General features: G+C 40.3%; 1 protein-coding gene across 5 annotated transcripts in view; it reads right to left on the bottom strand.

The window, feature by feature from the left end:
• The window catches only part of SOAT1 (sterol O-acyltransferase 1), an 80,739-nt gene that overhangs the window by 10,087 nt on the left and 53,678 nt on the right, over positions 1-16,974 (bottom strand). For all 5 annotated transcript variants that reach the window (XM_011968045.1, XM_011968049.1, XM_011968047.1 and 2 more), the window contains 8 exons: positions 10,614-10,765; positions 8,358-8,417; positions 6,675-6,782; positions 4,596-4,878; positions 3,694-3,772; positions 2,924-3,005; positions 2,250-2,295; positions 827-956 (listed from right to left, as the gene is read on the bottom strand). In XM_011968045.1, the coding sequence (XP_011823435.1) occupies positions 827-956; positions 2,250-2,295; positions 2,924-3,005; positions 3,694-3,772; positions 4,596-4,878; positions 6,675-6,782; positions 8,358-8,417; positions 10,614-10,765 (940 nt within the window). The remainder of the gene's footprint in view (positions 1-826; positions 957-2,249; positions 2,296-2,923; positions 3,006-3,693; positions 3,773-4,595; positions 4,879-6,674; positions 6,783-8,357; positions 8,418-10,613; positions 10,766-16,974) is intronic.

Raw genomic sequence — 16,974 nt, 5'->3', positions numbered from 1 at the left:
CCACAATAAATAAATTTAAGAAATCAAGGTATGGCCAGAAAGACAGGAGGAAAATAAGAAATAGTGGTAAAAGGTTGGGCATGGTGGCTCACGCCTGTAACCCCAGCACTTTGAGAGGCTGAGACAGGAGGATAACTTGAGCCCAGGAGTTTGAGAACGGCCTGGGCAACACAGGGAGACCCCGTCTCTCCAAAAAATAAAAACTTAGCCAGGCGTGGTGGCATGCACCTGTAGTCCCAGCTACTGAGGCGAGAGGAGCACTTGAGCCCAAGAGGTCAAGGCTAGTAAGCCACGATCACACCACTGCATTCAGACTGGGTGACAAAGAGAGACCCGGTTTCAAAAAAAAGAGCAAGAAAATAGTGACAAGAGAGATTTCAAAATGTGGTCAGCAGCACCCAATGCTTCATGGAGGTCAACTTGGATAAGGGTTAAAGTACGTCTTAATCCATCCACTGGATTAGAATATGGAGGTTACTAGTAATTTCAACAAAGGGCATTTAAGTGGCTTGGTGGAATTAGGAGCAAGATGACAATGAACTGAATAGTGAACAGGAAGACACAGCATGAATGTGGACTGTCCACTGTCAGAGAAGGCACAACTTGAGTGAAAGCCAGAAGATGAAAGACTGACCTGCGACTGGAAGAAGGATACTTCATTTATAAAACAGATGCAAAAGAGGTCAAGATGGGTATAGACGTATAGAAGTTTAGATGAAAAAGTAGGCAAACCAAAGGTGCTCATAGGCAATAGCTTTCTATTTACCTCGTGAATTTATGCATTAATTCACTTGTTAATTACCAAATTAACAAGTACCCATGTTACCTGGCAAGATGGAGTTAAATACACATAGGACCAGAACACGAGCGCTGAAGGGCTCCTGTTTGATATTCCGAAACAAGGGGGCACAAAGTCTTTCAAAGATGTAGTACACATAGAAAAAGCAACCAAAGACCTGGAACATAACAGAGACAGAATTATAATAACGATGGCTTAATAAAATGGAAGGCGATGTTTTTCTCTCCAAAAGAAAGTGCAGATATGACCCTTAAAGTAATGTTCGCATATGTATTCCATTTAACACTAGTATAGAAGACTGCTATAATCCTTCAGAGAGATTACTCAAGCCTAGTTTCTACCATCACTTTTCCTAACCCTTTACCAAATGATATTTTAAAAAGAGCTTACTCTTAGAACCTGTTTTTCCTGCTGCTTAAAACCCGTAACATGGTCGGGTACAGTGGCTCACTCCTGTAATCCTACCACTTTGGGAGGCTGAGACAGGTTGATGACTTGAGGTCAGGAGTTCGAAACCAGCCTGGCCAACATGGTGAAACCCTATCTCTACTAAAAATACAAAAATTAGCCAGGCGTGGTGGTAGGCACCTGTAATCCCAGTTACTCAGGAGGCTTATGCAGGAGAATCGCTTGAACTCGGGAGGTGGAGGCTGCAGTGAGCCAAGATTGCATCACTGCACTCCGGCCTAGGTGACAGAGCGGGACTTTGTCTAAAAAAAAAAAAAAAACCCTTTTAACGAAAGAACTTATTTCATAAATGGGCATTTGATTGAGACAATGATTTAAAATGGGATCTTCCATGATTAATGATTCTGATGGAGGTGGGAGGAGGAATGGGGAAGAGTCAGACCATACCCACATACATATACACCTCCCCCGAGAAACAGGAAGGGGCAAATTAATGTTTACTGACATTACCAACTAGAATTACTTTATAAAATAATACATTCTTTTTTTTTTTTTTTTGAGATGGAGTCTTGCTCTGTTGCCCAGGCTGGAGTACAGTGGCGTGATCTCAGCTCACTGTAACCTCCGTATCCCAGGTTCAAGCAATTCTCCTGCCTCAGTCTTCCGAGTAGCTGAGATTACAGGTACGTGCCACCACGCCAGGCTAATTTTTGTATTTTTAGTAGGATGGGGTTTCACCATGTTGGTCAGGCTGGTCTCAAACTCCTGACCTCGTGATCTGCCCACCTCGGCCGCCCAAAGTGCTGGGATTACAGGCGTGAGTCACTGCGCCTGGCCTAATATATTCTTTTATTAAAGAAAATTACTTCTGATGTTGGCAAAACAAACACCATTTAGTATACTGGAAATAGTTTAAAAGACTGCATAATGTCAACAGAAAGCATTCTTAGTTCCCAATTAGATTTAGGTAGATTATATTATTATCATAAATATGAATCCCCATCTCCTAATCAACATACCATAGACAGTTACAAAAACTTACCTGTGCAAACTGCATAGCGACATAACCCCATCTTACAGTGGGATTCCTGAAAAAGAAAGAAACAAAAATAAGGTTTCTAAATAAAGTAATTGAACTTGAATAAAGACCCTCACAATTAATGTTTCTTGGTCAGGCGCGGTGGCTCACACCTGTAATCCAAGCACTTTGGAAGGCAGTGACCAGGAGCTCGAGACCAGCCTGGCCAATATGGTGAAACCCCATCTCTACTAAAAATACAACAAAACTAACTGGGCGTGGTGGCGCACACCTGTAATGCCAGCTACTTGGGACACTGAGGCAGGAGAATCACGTGAACCCAGGGGGCAGAGGTTGCAGGGAGCCAACATAGCACCACTGGGTGCTACGTTGCAGCCTGGGTGACAGAGCAAGACTCCCATCTCAGAAAAAAAATAAAATAAAATAAATAAATTAATGGTTTTACACACAGAACATCATTTATGACCATATGAAATACTTGATTATTCTGTCAAGAATTACTATAACCAAATTAAACTTCTCTACTCACCATTTGAGGCTTCCCAGGTCAGACAGAAAATGAAAATTCATTCTATATTTTCTATGTCCCTACATTAACTGGCCCCTGTTTATCTATCCTACCTCACTCATGCCACACTTTTGGTGCTTACCACATTTCTGCTTCATAGTACCATTACCTGGGATAGCTGTCACGGTAGATAAGGGTAGGAGCAAATAAGAAGTACAAATATTGGTTGACTGTAGGTATTGGAACAGTGCCTAGAAAAGGCAAACTATAGTTAGATCAGAGGTTCTTTGATTTTTCACAGCAAAAATAAAGGGGGGGATACAAGGAAGCACATAACAGGGAAGAATAAAATGACTTATCAGCTCATGTTCTTTTTTCCTGACCTCTAAAATGACTTCTTATTCTTGCACGAATTGAATTATTACCAATCTCTTTAAACCAAGTTATTCCTGTGACTAAGATAACTTCTAGAGTGTGAAGCAACAATGTGCAAAGAATAGGCAGGCACAGGCGTAATGAGGCTATTAACATTCCATAAAAATAATGCAAAGTTACAAAAGATAATCAATTTTTTTTAAATTGTAGGTCCAAGGGCAAAGCAGGAATAGTCAGGAAACAATGAAGTAGTCCTCAAAATCAATATGGATCATATATATTTGAAATAAAACACAATCTCCGCAATATATGATGTGACACCCCAGCAAACAACAAAGGGTGAAATATCCAGTCAATAATCCTTTAAACTAATGAAATTACACAAACAAAAGAAAAGAGAGGAAGGAAGAAAGGAAGGAAGGGAGGGAGGGAGGGAGGAAAGAAGGCAGGGAGGAAGGAAGGAAAGAAGGCAGGGAGGAAGGAAGGAAGAAAAGAAGGAAAGAAGGGAAGGGAATGGGATGGGGGGAGGGGAGGAAGAAAGAATGTACAAAAGAAATTACATACTTGATTTCTCCTTAGCTGAATTTAGTACCCGAGGCACGTTCTCTCTGACAAATGAGTGGGCCTTCATTACAAAACGAATCTACAAAAGCAGGAGGAAAAAGATGTCTGTTCAAAGAAAGTCTCCTGCAAGTGTCCTTTCCATTAGTCAAACACATTATAGACAGCCAATAAAGTCAGAAAATCCTGATGAGTGTAGAAACAAATCAAAATAAAACCTTTATTTAGATAGAAATAGTTACATGACAAAACAATGAATCTGACATTTCAAAAGTGAAGTTTTTAATTACAAAAATATTTTATAATTTAAATGACTTTTACAAAAAGTATTCAGGAACAAAATCTTGATGCATCAAAAATAGTTCAATGTGGCCAAGCCCAGTGGCTCACACCTGTAAACCCAGCACTTTGGGAGGCCACAGCAGGCAGATCATGAGGTCAGGAGTTTGAGACCAGCCTAGCCAATATGGTGAAACCCTGTCTCTACTAAAAATACAAAAATTAGCCAGGTGTGGTGGCAGGCGCCTGTAGTCCCAGCCACTTGGGAGGCTAAGGCTGAAAAATCGCTTGAACCTGGGAGACGGGGGTTGCAGTGAGCCGAGATCGTGCCACTGCACTCCAGCCTGGGTGACAGAGCGAGATTCTGTCCCAAAAAAAAAAAAAAAAAAAAAAAGTTCAACGTAATTTATTTTATTTATCAAAATTCAGAGAACATGGAAGCTAGAATGAAACTTAAGAGGTGAGAAGATTCTAGTTTAACAATTTTATAGATAATGGCAAAAGGAACAATACATGAAAATTTATCCAAGCTGATACAGCTAAAAATAATAGTATCAGTATGTCATCATCATTATTATTATTTTAGCTGAGAACAGCATCGCCTTGGGTAACACTTAAAGCCTTACCTGCTCGAATATAATGATGAACCGGGAGGCTGGTGGCAGTGTATATGCTAACACAACGTATGTTGGTCCAAAACCTAGAATTCCAATCTGGAAGACCATGAAAAGAAAGCCATGGAAGAGAGAATTGATCAGAGGATGAGAACTCTTGCTATAGCCAGTGGCCCAACGTTGAAACAGAAAATAGGGAACTGAAAATGTAGACAGGAACATGATCCACCAGGTCCAAACAACGGTAGGAAATTTGCCAAAAGCATAGGACAGGAGGCTGAACTCAAGCACCAGCCTGGGGAGAAAAGGTACAGAAAAAGAACATAGAGGTGAATTTTTAATATACACTGAGTTCACAGAATTTAAAACTTTCAAACACCAAACTTTCAACCTTATGAAACACCACAACATTAATACGCTGAAGTCATGGATGTAATAGTTCTGCTAGTTAGAGATCTGCTTCTAACCATCTGCTTTACAATATGTATATCAACAATATATGTTCTTTAGAAACAAGTTTTCTAAAAGTCCTAAGATAAATACTGTCTTCAAACTTAAGATATCTAAGATAATTGGACTTTGAACTTCTGAAAGACTAGACTCTCACATTAATTTTTTAACTCTAAAATATCCTATGGAAAATATTCAAAGAGCAATCATTCTTATATACAAAAGATGATTTTTCAGAAGAAATATGTACAATTTAAAAAATCTGTTAATATACTATACCATTATCTCCAAATTTAATTTTCAAAAAAAGTACATAATTCAATCCATGATTACCACACACAAATTTTAAGCTACAATTTGAGTTTTGAAATTTTATTTTGAGATCGGGTCTCCTTTGTCACCCAGGCTGGAGTGCAGTGGCACAAACACAGTTCCACTGCAGCCTCAACCTCCCTGGCTCAAGTGATCCTCCCATCTCATCCTCCTGAGTAGCTGGAACTACAAATGTGTGCCACCATGCCTGGCTAATTTTTAAATTTTTTGCAGAGATGTTGCCCAGGCTGGTCTCGAACTCCTGAGCTCAAGTGATCCTCCTGCCTTGGCCTCCCAAAGTGCTGAGATTACAGGCATGAGCAATCATGCCTGGCCTACAATTTGACTTTCACATTAAAAATAAATGTCAAATTTTTCAACCTTCAATTTCAATAAGCTACTTGTTTTAAGTAAACATCTTAAACAAAGACAATCAAAAAGTTAATCAATCATATACAGTTATCCCTCCCTATATATAGGGGACTGGTTCCAGGACAGTGTGCAGACACCAAAATCTATGCAAATTCAAGTCCCACAGTTGGCCCCGTGGAACCCACAGATATGAAAAATCTGCCATTTTTATATGTGTGTTTCACATCCTGGAATACTCTAGATCCCAATCTGCCTTTGCTTGCAGATGTAGAACCCATGGATACAGAGTGCTAAACATATTGATTGAAAAAATTCCAGCCAGATGTGGCGGCTCACGCCTGTAATCCCAGCACTTTGGGAGGCTGAGGTGGGTGATCACCTGAGGTAGGGAGTTCGGGACTAGCCTGACCGATATGGAGAAACCCCGTCTCTACTAAAAAAAAAAAAAACCAGAAAATGCGCCGGGCGTGGTGGTGCATGACTGTAATCCCAGCTACTTGGGAGGCTGAGACAGGAGAATCGCTTGAACCCAGGGGGCAGAGGTTGTGGTGAGCCGAGATGGCGCCATTGCACTCCAGCCTGGGCAACAAGAGTGAGACTCCGTCTCAAAAATAAAAACAAAGAAAAGAAAAGAAAAAGCAAAACTGCCGCGTATAAGTGGACATGCACAGTTCAAACCCATGTTGTTCATAAGTCAACTGTGTACAAAGTTCTCCCATTTGGGAAAATTACCTAGAAACTACTGATCATGGTCTATTCAAATAAACCATTTTGAAAATAAAAGTAATGAAACTTCTAATTTTCTCATCAGTTAAAACTTTTCAGGGCAGAGGAATATCACCCTCAAATCTGCTGCTTTAGGATTTCCTGAAGCAATTTAATCAATTTACCAAAATTCAGTGAAAACCCCTAACTTCTCATGCATCAACTAGCCAGCCATCTTTTTTGTTATCTTACCTTCCTTCATCAATGTAATCTACTACAAGTGTGCTCAGGATAAAGAGAATGAGGAGGGCAATAAACATGTGATATATTGTTCTGATGTGGTCCACTTCAAGCAGCTCACTGTAAATGTAGTTCAAACAAAACAAGTTAATAATCTATATTTAAATTTAAAACACCATACAGTAAAGTCTTTTCTTAAAGCAGTTAACTTAAAGCCATTGAGAAGGTGCTTAATCCACTCTCCAAAAACATCTCAAAAAAGAATGGTCTACATTCTTTAAAACCTACCAGAAATGGATGTTTTCTAAGTAAACAAAGGCCATTCACTAGAAACAGGAAACAAACTATTTCAAATGCTAAGAATTTTTTTAATCCTATGCATACATTCTACTCCCTAAATTTAATATATATTAAGTACTATCTGTTTCCAAAATGTTAAAATTGACATGAATTTCTATAATGTTGATCATGATGATAATGATAACCAACTACTACGCTACACGTCTATAAAACTCAACCATTTACAAAGATTTTACCTTCTCCTCATTGACTTTTGTATTTAAGACTGGTTTAATTTTCTTTTAGAATGTAACAATAATGTAGATGACTTTTCCTAAATAAATCTTTTATATCTGACTAAAACAGGTTTTTTAACTTGTTTTAACTTGTTTCTGGAATGATAATGCTAACCTTCTAAATGCTTTTTAGTAATCTAATATACTACTACTCAATCTCTGGACTAAGAATCTTCATAGTCTAAAAAAACCTCATCTGAGCCACAGAAAGCATGTTCTATTTCCTTGGTTAAAATTTTTTTTTTTAGTTAATGTGTAATTTTGTTTATTTTTCATGTATAAATTCTATCACTAAAATCCTAATTATAATGTTTAAAATAAATTTTCTTTTCTCTTTTATGTGAAAAACCTGCGTTTTCCCCCAGATGTAAATTTTAGAAGATTAATTCCTTCAAACTACAGTGTGACAGAACACTGAACACTATACATTATGCTTAGAAAACACTAAACAGCACATTACATGCTTAGAAAACAGGCCTTCTTATCTAGGGGAAGTAGTAAACATAAATTTGACTCACAGAAAGTAACTTTTGATAAGCATAAGATGTCTTTTTAAAGAAAAGTACACTTCTTTTTTTTATTGAGACAGTCTTGCTCTGTCACCCAGGCTGGAGTTGCTGGGTGTTGCACCTGTGGCTCAGTCTGGAGTGCAGTGGCACAATCTCGGCCCACTGCAATCTCCAGCTTCCCGGGCTCAAGCGATCCTCCTGTCTCAGACTCCTGAGTAGCTGAGATTACAGGTATGCACCACCAAGCCTGCCTAATTTTCTGTATTTTTTGTAGAGAGAGTCTTGCCATGCTGCCCAAACTGGTCTTTGGCAAACTCCCGGACTCAAGCAATCTGCCTGCCTCAGCTTCCCAAAATGCTAGGATTATAGGTGTGAGTCACAGTGCCAAGCCCAGATAACCATTCGTATCCCTAACTCCTCTTTCGAAACTAGATACAGAACCAGAAGATCAGAAAGGAGCAAGAGAGAACATACGACAAAAAACCCACTAATGATTTATACAGATACAGAACAAACTCATTACATATCCATATACTAAGCAATGATTCTGTAAGAATAGCTTTTTAAAAAAATTCAAACATATTTAATTAAAAACAACTAAAAATACTCACTCTAAGAGAGATCGCCTTGCAATAAAAATCTTTCCTTGTTCTGGAGGTGCTCTCAAATCCCTGAGAAGAGGAAAAATTAAAACAAGATATAAGTACTTCAAGTATTATAAGAAATCTAATCCCACAGACAAGAGAATATACCAATAACACCATCTAACATTAATTGACCAATGACCTTTTCACTACTAGGATTACAGGTGCCTGCCACCATGCCCGGCTAAAACAGATCCAAATTTTGTGTTACAGTTTTTATGTATGTTATTTCATTTACTCCCTCTGAACCATGCTGTGAGGTAGGTACATACACAACTCTTAAGAACGTAAAGTTCGCCACCCCCAGCCCCTATGGACTTTGGCAATCACTTTTCCTTCTTGTAGAGAATGGAAAGGTCGCCACACCCAGGCCCCGTGGACTTTGGCAATCACTTTTCCTTCTTGTAGAGATCCCCTGAGGTCATAGACAGGCCTCCAAGCACCCTCTACTCCAGGTCATATATACTGTTATTGATCTGTCCTCTGAAACTGCACTGATGTTTACCATACCCTTCCTGATATCAAAGTACTTCCAGCAACTCCCAGCAGCCTTCTGACCTTAAAGGTTGTTGCAAGTTACTAAAAACTCCCATTTTAACATCTTGTTCATCTTTTTTAGGGCTTTTGGTACTACTACCAGCACTTAACTATAATTGGTCAAAACTATTCTCCAGAACATGAGTCTATGCCTCCGAACAAGGGCATAACACTGAGAAGAGCATGGAATGGCAAGTTAACACATATTAGCCTTTGATAGCCTTCACTTGATTATTCTAGATGAACCATCAATTAGAAAAGCATATACTAATGCCACTGTACTTTATCACAAGTATTGTATACAGTGCAATAGAGAGGCACACAGTGATATGGTTTTTTTTCTTTTTTTTTTTTTTGAGTCAGTCTCACTCTGTCGCCCAGGCTGAAGTGCACTGGTATGATCTCAGCTCACTGCAACCTCCTTCCCCCAGGTTGGAGTGATTCTCCTGCCTCAGCCTCCTGAGTAGCTGGGATTATAGGCACTTGCCATGGCAACCGGCTAATTTTTGTATTTTTAGTAGAGACACGGTTTCACTATCTTGGCCAGGCTGATCTTTAACTCCCGACCTTGTAGTCCACCTGCCTTGGCCTCCCAAAGTGCTGGGATTACAGGCATGAGCCACCGTGCCCAGTCATCATATGATTAAGAGCAAGGACTCTAGAGCCAGACTCTAGGTTCAAATCCCTGCTCTGTAATTTTGGACATTTAATTAAGTACTCTGTGCTTTAGTTTCCTAATCTGTAACATGTGGATAGTTACAGTTATCTGTCTCATAGGATCACTGTTTGGTTTAAATAAATTCATGATGTAGAACACTCAGCAAGCGTTGGCTATGTTGTTTCATTAGTCGGTCTGTTTTTGTTTTTGTTTTTTTTTTTTGGAGACAGGGTCTCTCTTGCCGAGGCTGCAGTGCAGTGGCGCGATCTTGGCTCACTACAACCTCTGCCGCCCAGGTTCAAGCGATTCTCATGCCTCAGTCTCCTGAGTAGCTAGGACGACAGGCGTGCATCACCACGTCCAGTTAATTGTTGTATTTTTTGGTAGAGATGGGGTTTCACCATGTTGGCCAGCCTGGTCTCAAACTACTGACCTCAAGTGATCCACCCACCTTGCCCTCCCAAAGTGCTGAGATTACGGGTGTGAGCCACTACGTCTGACCTTATTAGTCAGTGTGTGGTTTTTTTTTTTTTTTTTTTTTGGAGACAGACTCTCTGGAGTGCAGTGGCACAATCTCTGCTCACTGCAACCTCCGCCTAGTGGGTTCAAGTGATCCTCATGCCTCAGCCTCCCGAGTAGCAGCAATTACAGGCGCCCGTCACCACGCCTGGCTAATTTTTGTATTTTTAGTAGAGACAAATGGTTAAATAACCATGTTGGCCAGGCCAATCTTGAACTCCTGACCTCAGGTGATTCACCTGCCTCGGCCTTCCAAAGTGCTGGGGTTATAGGCGTGAGCCACTGTGCCAGGCATCAGTCTTAAAAGAGGTATGCATGTATGTTATAATTTATTCGTAAAGACAAAACTTCACTCTCCTTCAAACGGTTAAACAACTTTCCCAATGTAACACACAGCCAATAAAAAGTGGCACCAGGGTGTGAACTCAAGCATATTTGCTGCAGTCCATTTTGACCACTAAACTATACTGAGTAACTGTTTGCATTAAAAGAAAATAACACACACTTACTTCGCTCTATGGTTGTTTTTCTCTCCTTCAAGAATAGAAAAGGTTGTGAGAGCACACCCACCATTATCTAATGATGCTGATTTTTCAATGAGATTGGTCACAAAATCATCAAAGTGACTGCCAACTTCCTTCATAAAAAATGGCTTCAATTCCTAGAATTTTAAAACAAAGAAACACATGGGGAACTAATACATGCTTGTGAGTCATTAGCATTTCTCTAAAGGGCTCCCTTAAACAGAGCTGGATCAAAAGAAAGGCACAGTGAGTTCACAAGAGTAAAAGCAAAAAATCAATTCCTGTATCTGACTTGAAGTTTCAGAAACAGCTACCTAAAAAGCAACATAATGATTTATACCCTTTTAAAATGTATACCCCTTGTAAGCATAAAACAAAATACCTCAGCCTCCCAAGTAGCTATGATCACAGGTGTGCACCACCACTCCCGGCAAATATTTTATTTTTTGTAGAGATAGGGTCTCCATATGTTGCCCAGGCTGAACTCTAGGGCTCAAGCAATCCTCCCACCTCAGCTTCCCAAAATGTTAGAATTACAGGCAGGTGCCACTGTGCCTTATCCCCACGTTATAATTACCATGATTCTAAATTCTTTTTTTTTTCCTTTTTTTTTTTTTTTTTGAGATGGAGTTTTTCTCTTGTTGCCCAGGCTGGAGTGCAATGCCATGATCTTGGCTCATCGTAACCTCCGCCTCCTGGGTTCAAGCGATTCTCCTGCCTCAGCTTCCCGAGTGGCTGGGATTACAGGCATGCGCCACCACACCTGGCTAATTTTGTATTTTTAGTAGAGACGGGGTTTCTCCATGTTGGTCAGGCTGGTCTCGAATTCCCGACCTCAGGTGATCCGCCTGCCTTGGCCTCCCAAAGTGCTGGGATTACAGGCATGAGCCACCGCGCCCAGACTGGTATTGTAAATTTCTTTCACAATCTCCCTCATCTATGACCCCCAATCTCTGACACCTCAGATGGTAGAGAATAGTACTTATAAGGTAACTATTTTAATATGATCAATTCATGTACTTTCTTTTCTTGAAGTAACATTCATATGTGAGTAGTTTAGGTATCCATATGTGAGACAAAATAACAAACAAAAAAGCCGTATTTACTCATTTCTGCTTGCCAACACAATTTCACAAAGTTCTTGACTCTATGACGATACACAGCTTTCCAAATACTTTTAAGACAAAATAAAACACACACTCCTCCACATCTCTTGCCTAAGTCACTATATTCCTTAAAGATAATAACCCAAGCCTTGCCTTTTCCTATGACAGTAATTATATTTCTATAATCTATAACCAAACACACTCTTACACCAAACCTTAACATATTTCTACTCTAACTTCTAAACAAACGTAATTTTACATATGTGAAACCCCCACCACCTATACATAAACAGTAGACTAAAATACAGTGCCAGAACAGGCTAACAAAACCTCCTATAAGACTACTCCCAGGCAGTAGGCTACCTGCAGTTCTCAATAAGACTTCTAAATATAGTAACTTTAATTCTTAAAAAGCTTTTCTTTAGTTGACAATCACGGCAACTATGAAGGGGCTCAAGAATAGACTGCCCAGGGTCATCTGGAGCATTACAGGGAACTGGAGCCTTGGTATAGCACAGGCCCTTTGAGCCCCTCTGGCTCCGCCATGGTTGCAGACGACAGGGTGAGCTTCTGACCTCCCACTTGGTTGACAGTCCTGAATATTATTCAGCTAGCTGCTTTCACCACTTGACAAAAAAGTGAGTTCTTCCTTGAAACTTTTTTTTTTTTTTTTTGAGACAGAGTTTCACTCTTGCTGCCCAGGCTGGAGAGCAACAGCACCATCTTAGCTCACTGCAACCTCCGCCTCCCAGGTTTAAGCAATTCTCCTGCCTCAGCCTCCCAAGTAGCTAGGATTATAGGTATGCACCACCACACCCAGCCAATTTTTACTTTTAGTAGAGACGGGGTTTCTCCATGGTGGTCAGGCTGTTCTCGAACCTCAGGTGATTCACCCGCCTCAGCCTCCCAAAGTGGTGGGATTACAGGCGTGAGCCACCGCGCCCAGCCTGAAACTTTTATCTTTTTAAATACAGATGTGGTCTCACCATGTTGGCCAGGCTGGTCTTGAACTCCTGGCCTCAAGTGATGTGCCCACCTCAGGCTCCCAAAGTGCTGGGATTACAGGTGTAAGCCACTGTGCCCAGCCAAGACTGTGTGTGTGTGTGTATGTGTGTGTGTGTGTGTGTGTGTGTATGTATGTGTGTTTTGAAAAGGGGAATATCCTAGTTAAAAGATACTACGAAGAAAAAGATATGTGAGGCTGTCTGACTGGCTAGGTGGTACAGGTGTTTTCCCTTTCAATTTGATTCTATAAACAAAGCTCGGCAGGATAGAAACTATTACACATGGAAAACGGTCTGGAACTGAAAACACACAGGATAGCACCTGACACAGTTATCACTCTCCAGGTATTCGTTGTTCCAACCTCTCCCCCTCGGTCTGAGCTAACCTATGAGGAACAATAAAACAATGTACAATAAAAATTGTAATTTAAGCAAATCCTATCATTTAGTGCTTTTATTGTTAACAGGTAACTAAACCTACCACATTCCTTTACATGGCATTATAATTACATGCCTAATGTTCATTTCCTAATGCCCTTCTCCTCTTTCTCTGAGGAATTAAAAGTTGATAGAAGGTGCTGCCACCGGGGCACAAGGAAGAAAGAACTCTGCTCTGTGGATGCTTGTTTCCTGAATCTCCTCCTTTCACAGATCCTAGCAGTGATGACAATAACGAGTGACTGCTTATTATTGTTACTCCCTTTGTAAGAGGGAATATTAAGAAATATAGCATAAGAAACAGTCCACTTCTGCCTTCTATCACATGAAACTTGTTAATTAGAACTCAGTATGTGATCACTAATAAATCTGAATAATGTCTTGTATCAGTAACTTGAAAATAATGTTGAGGTTATAGGCTTTCTAATTTGCTTATCTTTTCAATCTCATATCTACTGATATTAATTTCATGCAGCCAGTGGACTCTGACAGCCCTCGCACCATGAGAGATGGATGGAGAGAAGGAAGAAAGGGAGAAGGGGAAGAGGGGAGGAGGCAGTTAACTAGAAACTAGAAAAGGTGCTTATTTAGGTAATTTAGTAAACTATATTTTAGAGCTTAAGGAAACCTTTTGCATTAAATAAGCAGCTGAATTAGATAACCTTTAAGATTCCAAGAATAGGGATCAACCATGATATAAAGACCCTATGGTTGGAACACATAGTTAAAGGAACAAATGATAATGATCAGATAAGGCTGGAAAAGCAAGTAGGGACTAGATCATGGACCTTTAAGCCATCTTAAGAATTTATTTTATCCTAAAGACATCTGGAAGCCAATGACATTTTAAGCACAAGATTTATAAACATGTTCAGATTTGCATTTTAGAAAGATAACTCTTCTACTTAAAAAGGCTTCCAGGCAAAGATTACTTTGGACTATTAAAATGAAAAAAGGTCAGGGTCATTTATGGGTAAATAACTCTTTCAAAGGTACAGAGACATAAAACAATCTTAAAGTATGCTGAAAGAAAAAAAAACAAAGTAAACCAATCAGTAAATAACATTTTCAGTGTCTAAAAAAAAAAAAAGTGTAGGGCCCTCGATCACAATTTCTTCAAAAATGGTTTTAAAGAACATTATAGTCTAACTCCACAAGGTCATATTATAGATAGTCTAAAAATTATTTCTCTGATTTGCTGCCTGTCTTTGCACAGAGAATCTTTTAATCTTGGTGGCATGGTACCAGAAACCTGACCTTTCTTAGCAGAACAAGTAACACAATGGAACAGGTAATACAGTGCTTAGGACTTATACTAAACTGACTCCTCAAAAAGGTCTCCTGATAATTCACTCTAAAGTTCTTTCTATTCTCCTCTCTTACTGAATCTCATTCTTTTCCTTCATTGCACTTACTTTGAAATTCTATATATTACTGCTTTTTGGCATCTCACTGTCTGCCCCCCACCCAACTGATTTTAAACACTTTGTTAACTGTTTAAACTTTAACTTTTTAAACTCTTTTTGTTAACTGATAACTAATTTTGTATTTTTAGTAGAGACAGGGTTTCACAATGTTGCCGAGGTTGGTCTCGAACTCCTGGCCTCAAATGATCTGCCTGCCTTGGCCTCCCAAAGTGCTGGGTTTACAGGCGTGAGCCACTGTGCCTGGCCAAAGAACATTTTTAAGGTATCTAATTAAGTCACTGTTCCCCTTGTTCATGCATTTTATATATAGTGTTCTCAGTATGAGAACAGAAAATACAACTTCTTTAAAATCCCAGCACTTAATGTAGTACCTGATAGACAAAGAAACCAAGTAGGCATTCATTAAATCGAACTGCTAAACGTTCAAGGGCAACAGGACAGGTACCTGTCTACCTTTTGTAAGTGATGAAATCTTAAAGCACAATAAACTGACTTTCCCAAAATTCTTCAAAATAGACTAGAGATTCTTACACTTGTGCGTTTAAATAAAATGAGGAAAGGCAGAAAGGAAAATATCAGAAAAATGTATGGCCACACTTGCATAGCAAAAAGGTGAAATTTGACCAGTAGATTGGGGCAGCAAAGAAAAATAGACAGCCATAGTAGAAACTGTTATCTGTCAACCCTATCAGTGCCTACCCCTTTCTTAGTACCAGAATCCCTGATTTCTATCTGGGCACATGACTGCTTAGAATAAATAAACTTCCCAGTCTCTCTTTGCACCTAGGTAGCCAATAAGATACAGGTGGAAAAGGTTTGTCGGCTGGGCGCGGTGGCTCAAGCCTGTAATCCCAGCACTTTGGGAGGCCGAGACAGGCAGATCACGAGGTCAGGAGATCGAGACCATCCTGGCTAACAACGGTGAAACCTCATCTCTATTAAAAAATACAAAAAATTAGCCGGGCGTGGTGGCGGGCGCCTGTAGTCCCAGCTACTTGGGAGGCTGAGGCAGGAGAATGGCGTGAACCCGGGAGGCAGAGCTTGCAGTGAGCTGAGATCCGGCCACTGCACTCCAGCCTGGGCGACAGAGTGAGACTCCGTCTCAAAAAAAAAAAAGAAAAGGTTTGTCAAAGTCCACAGAAAATTTCCTTAACAGACAGCAGATACCTGTTCCTTACTCCCACTCCTTTCCTTCCCTCAATTTTGCCACTTGGAACTCAGATGAAATGACTAGAGCCATTTGGACAACGAGGAGGACCACAGCCTATGAATGTGAAACTGCCTTTGCAAAGACTATGACAGTGAGAGACGTCTAGCATGTCTGACTCCATCATGCTTCTAGCCTCACAGGCTGGCCATCCTCGCTCATTCCTGAGCAGAGGCCAATCTAACTCTGGGAGAAATTCATAGTTCAACTTTGATGTAAGGAGGTAATAGTCCCTCGTTGGGAACTGAAACCACCTTTGTAACACTAAAGAAATGCCACAAGATTAGGATTATGGGAGGGACCTGAACATCTTCTGAGATGTTTTTCTGATCTTTGAATTCTGGCAACTGACCAGCTTACCCCCTAAACCCATGACTGGTCCTGTGACCCCCACCCAGAGGCTGACTCTGTGCATGAGAACTGTTTTCCACACCCCTATGATTTCAACCCCAACTAATCAGCAGCATCCATTCCCTAGACTCCTGCCTGCCAACTTATCCATAAAAACCCAAGCCTCTGAGTTCTGTGTAATAAACTCCTCTCCTTCCATTTGGCTAGCTTTGCATTAAACTCCTTCTCTACTGCATTACCACTGTCTCAGTCCATTGGTTTTGTCTGTGCCAAGGGTAAGAAGAACCCATCAAGCAATTACAAATGGTGAGGTAGGGAACTAGAAGGAACCAAACCAGGGTCCTTGAGGACCATGGAGTCAGTACCAGCTATGGACCTCCTACCTCTGAATTGTAGACATGAGAAAAAGAAATTAGTAATTTTGTATAAGCCCCTATTATTTTGTTCACTATTACAGCAAAACCCATTCTTAACTTACATAATAATCAAAGGATTTCTGAGCAGAAAATTCTCAGACTTGTCTCTCCAGCAGTCGGCCAATAAATCAATAGATAAGCACTATCCAAAAACTTTTTTTTTTTTCTTTTTGAGATGAAGTCATGGTCTGTTACCCAGGCTGGAGTGCAGTGGTATGATCTCAGCTCACTGCAACCTCCAACTCCTGGGTTCAAGTGATTCTCCTGCTTCCAGAGTACTTGGGACTATAGGCATGTACCACCAGACCTGGTTAATTTTTTTTTTTTTTTGAGATGGAGTCTCACTCTGTCGCCCAGGCTGGAGAGCAGTGGCCAGATCTCAGCTCACTGCAAGCTC

Source organism: Mandrillus leucophaeus, unplaced genomic scaffold (genome assembly GCF_000951045.1).
Source record: "Mandrillus leucophaeus isolate KB7577 unplaced genomic scaffold, Mleu.le_1.0 Scaffold825, whole genome shotgun sequence".
Taxonomy (NCBI): Eukaryota; Metazoa; Chordata; class Mammalia; order Primates; family Cercopithecidae; genus Mandrillus; species Mandrillus leucophaeus.
Note: the sequence above shows the minus strand (reverse complement) of the source record. Positions and strands in the feature narration are given on the sequence as shown.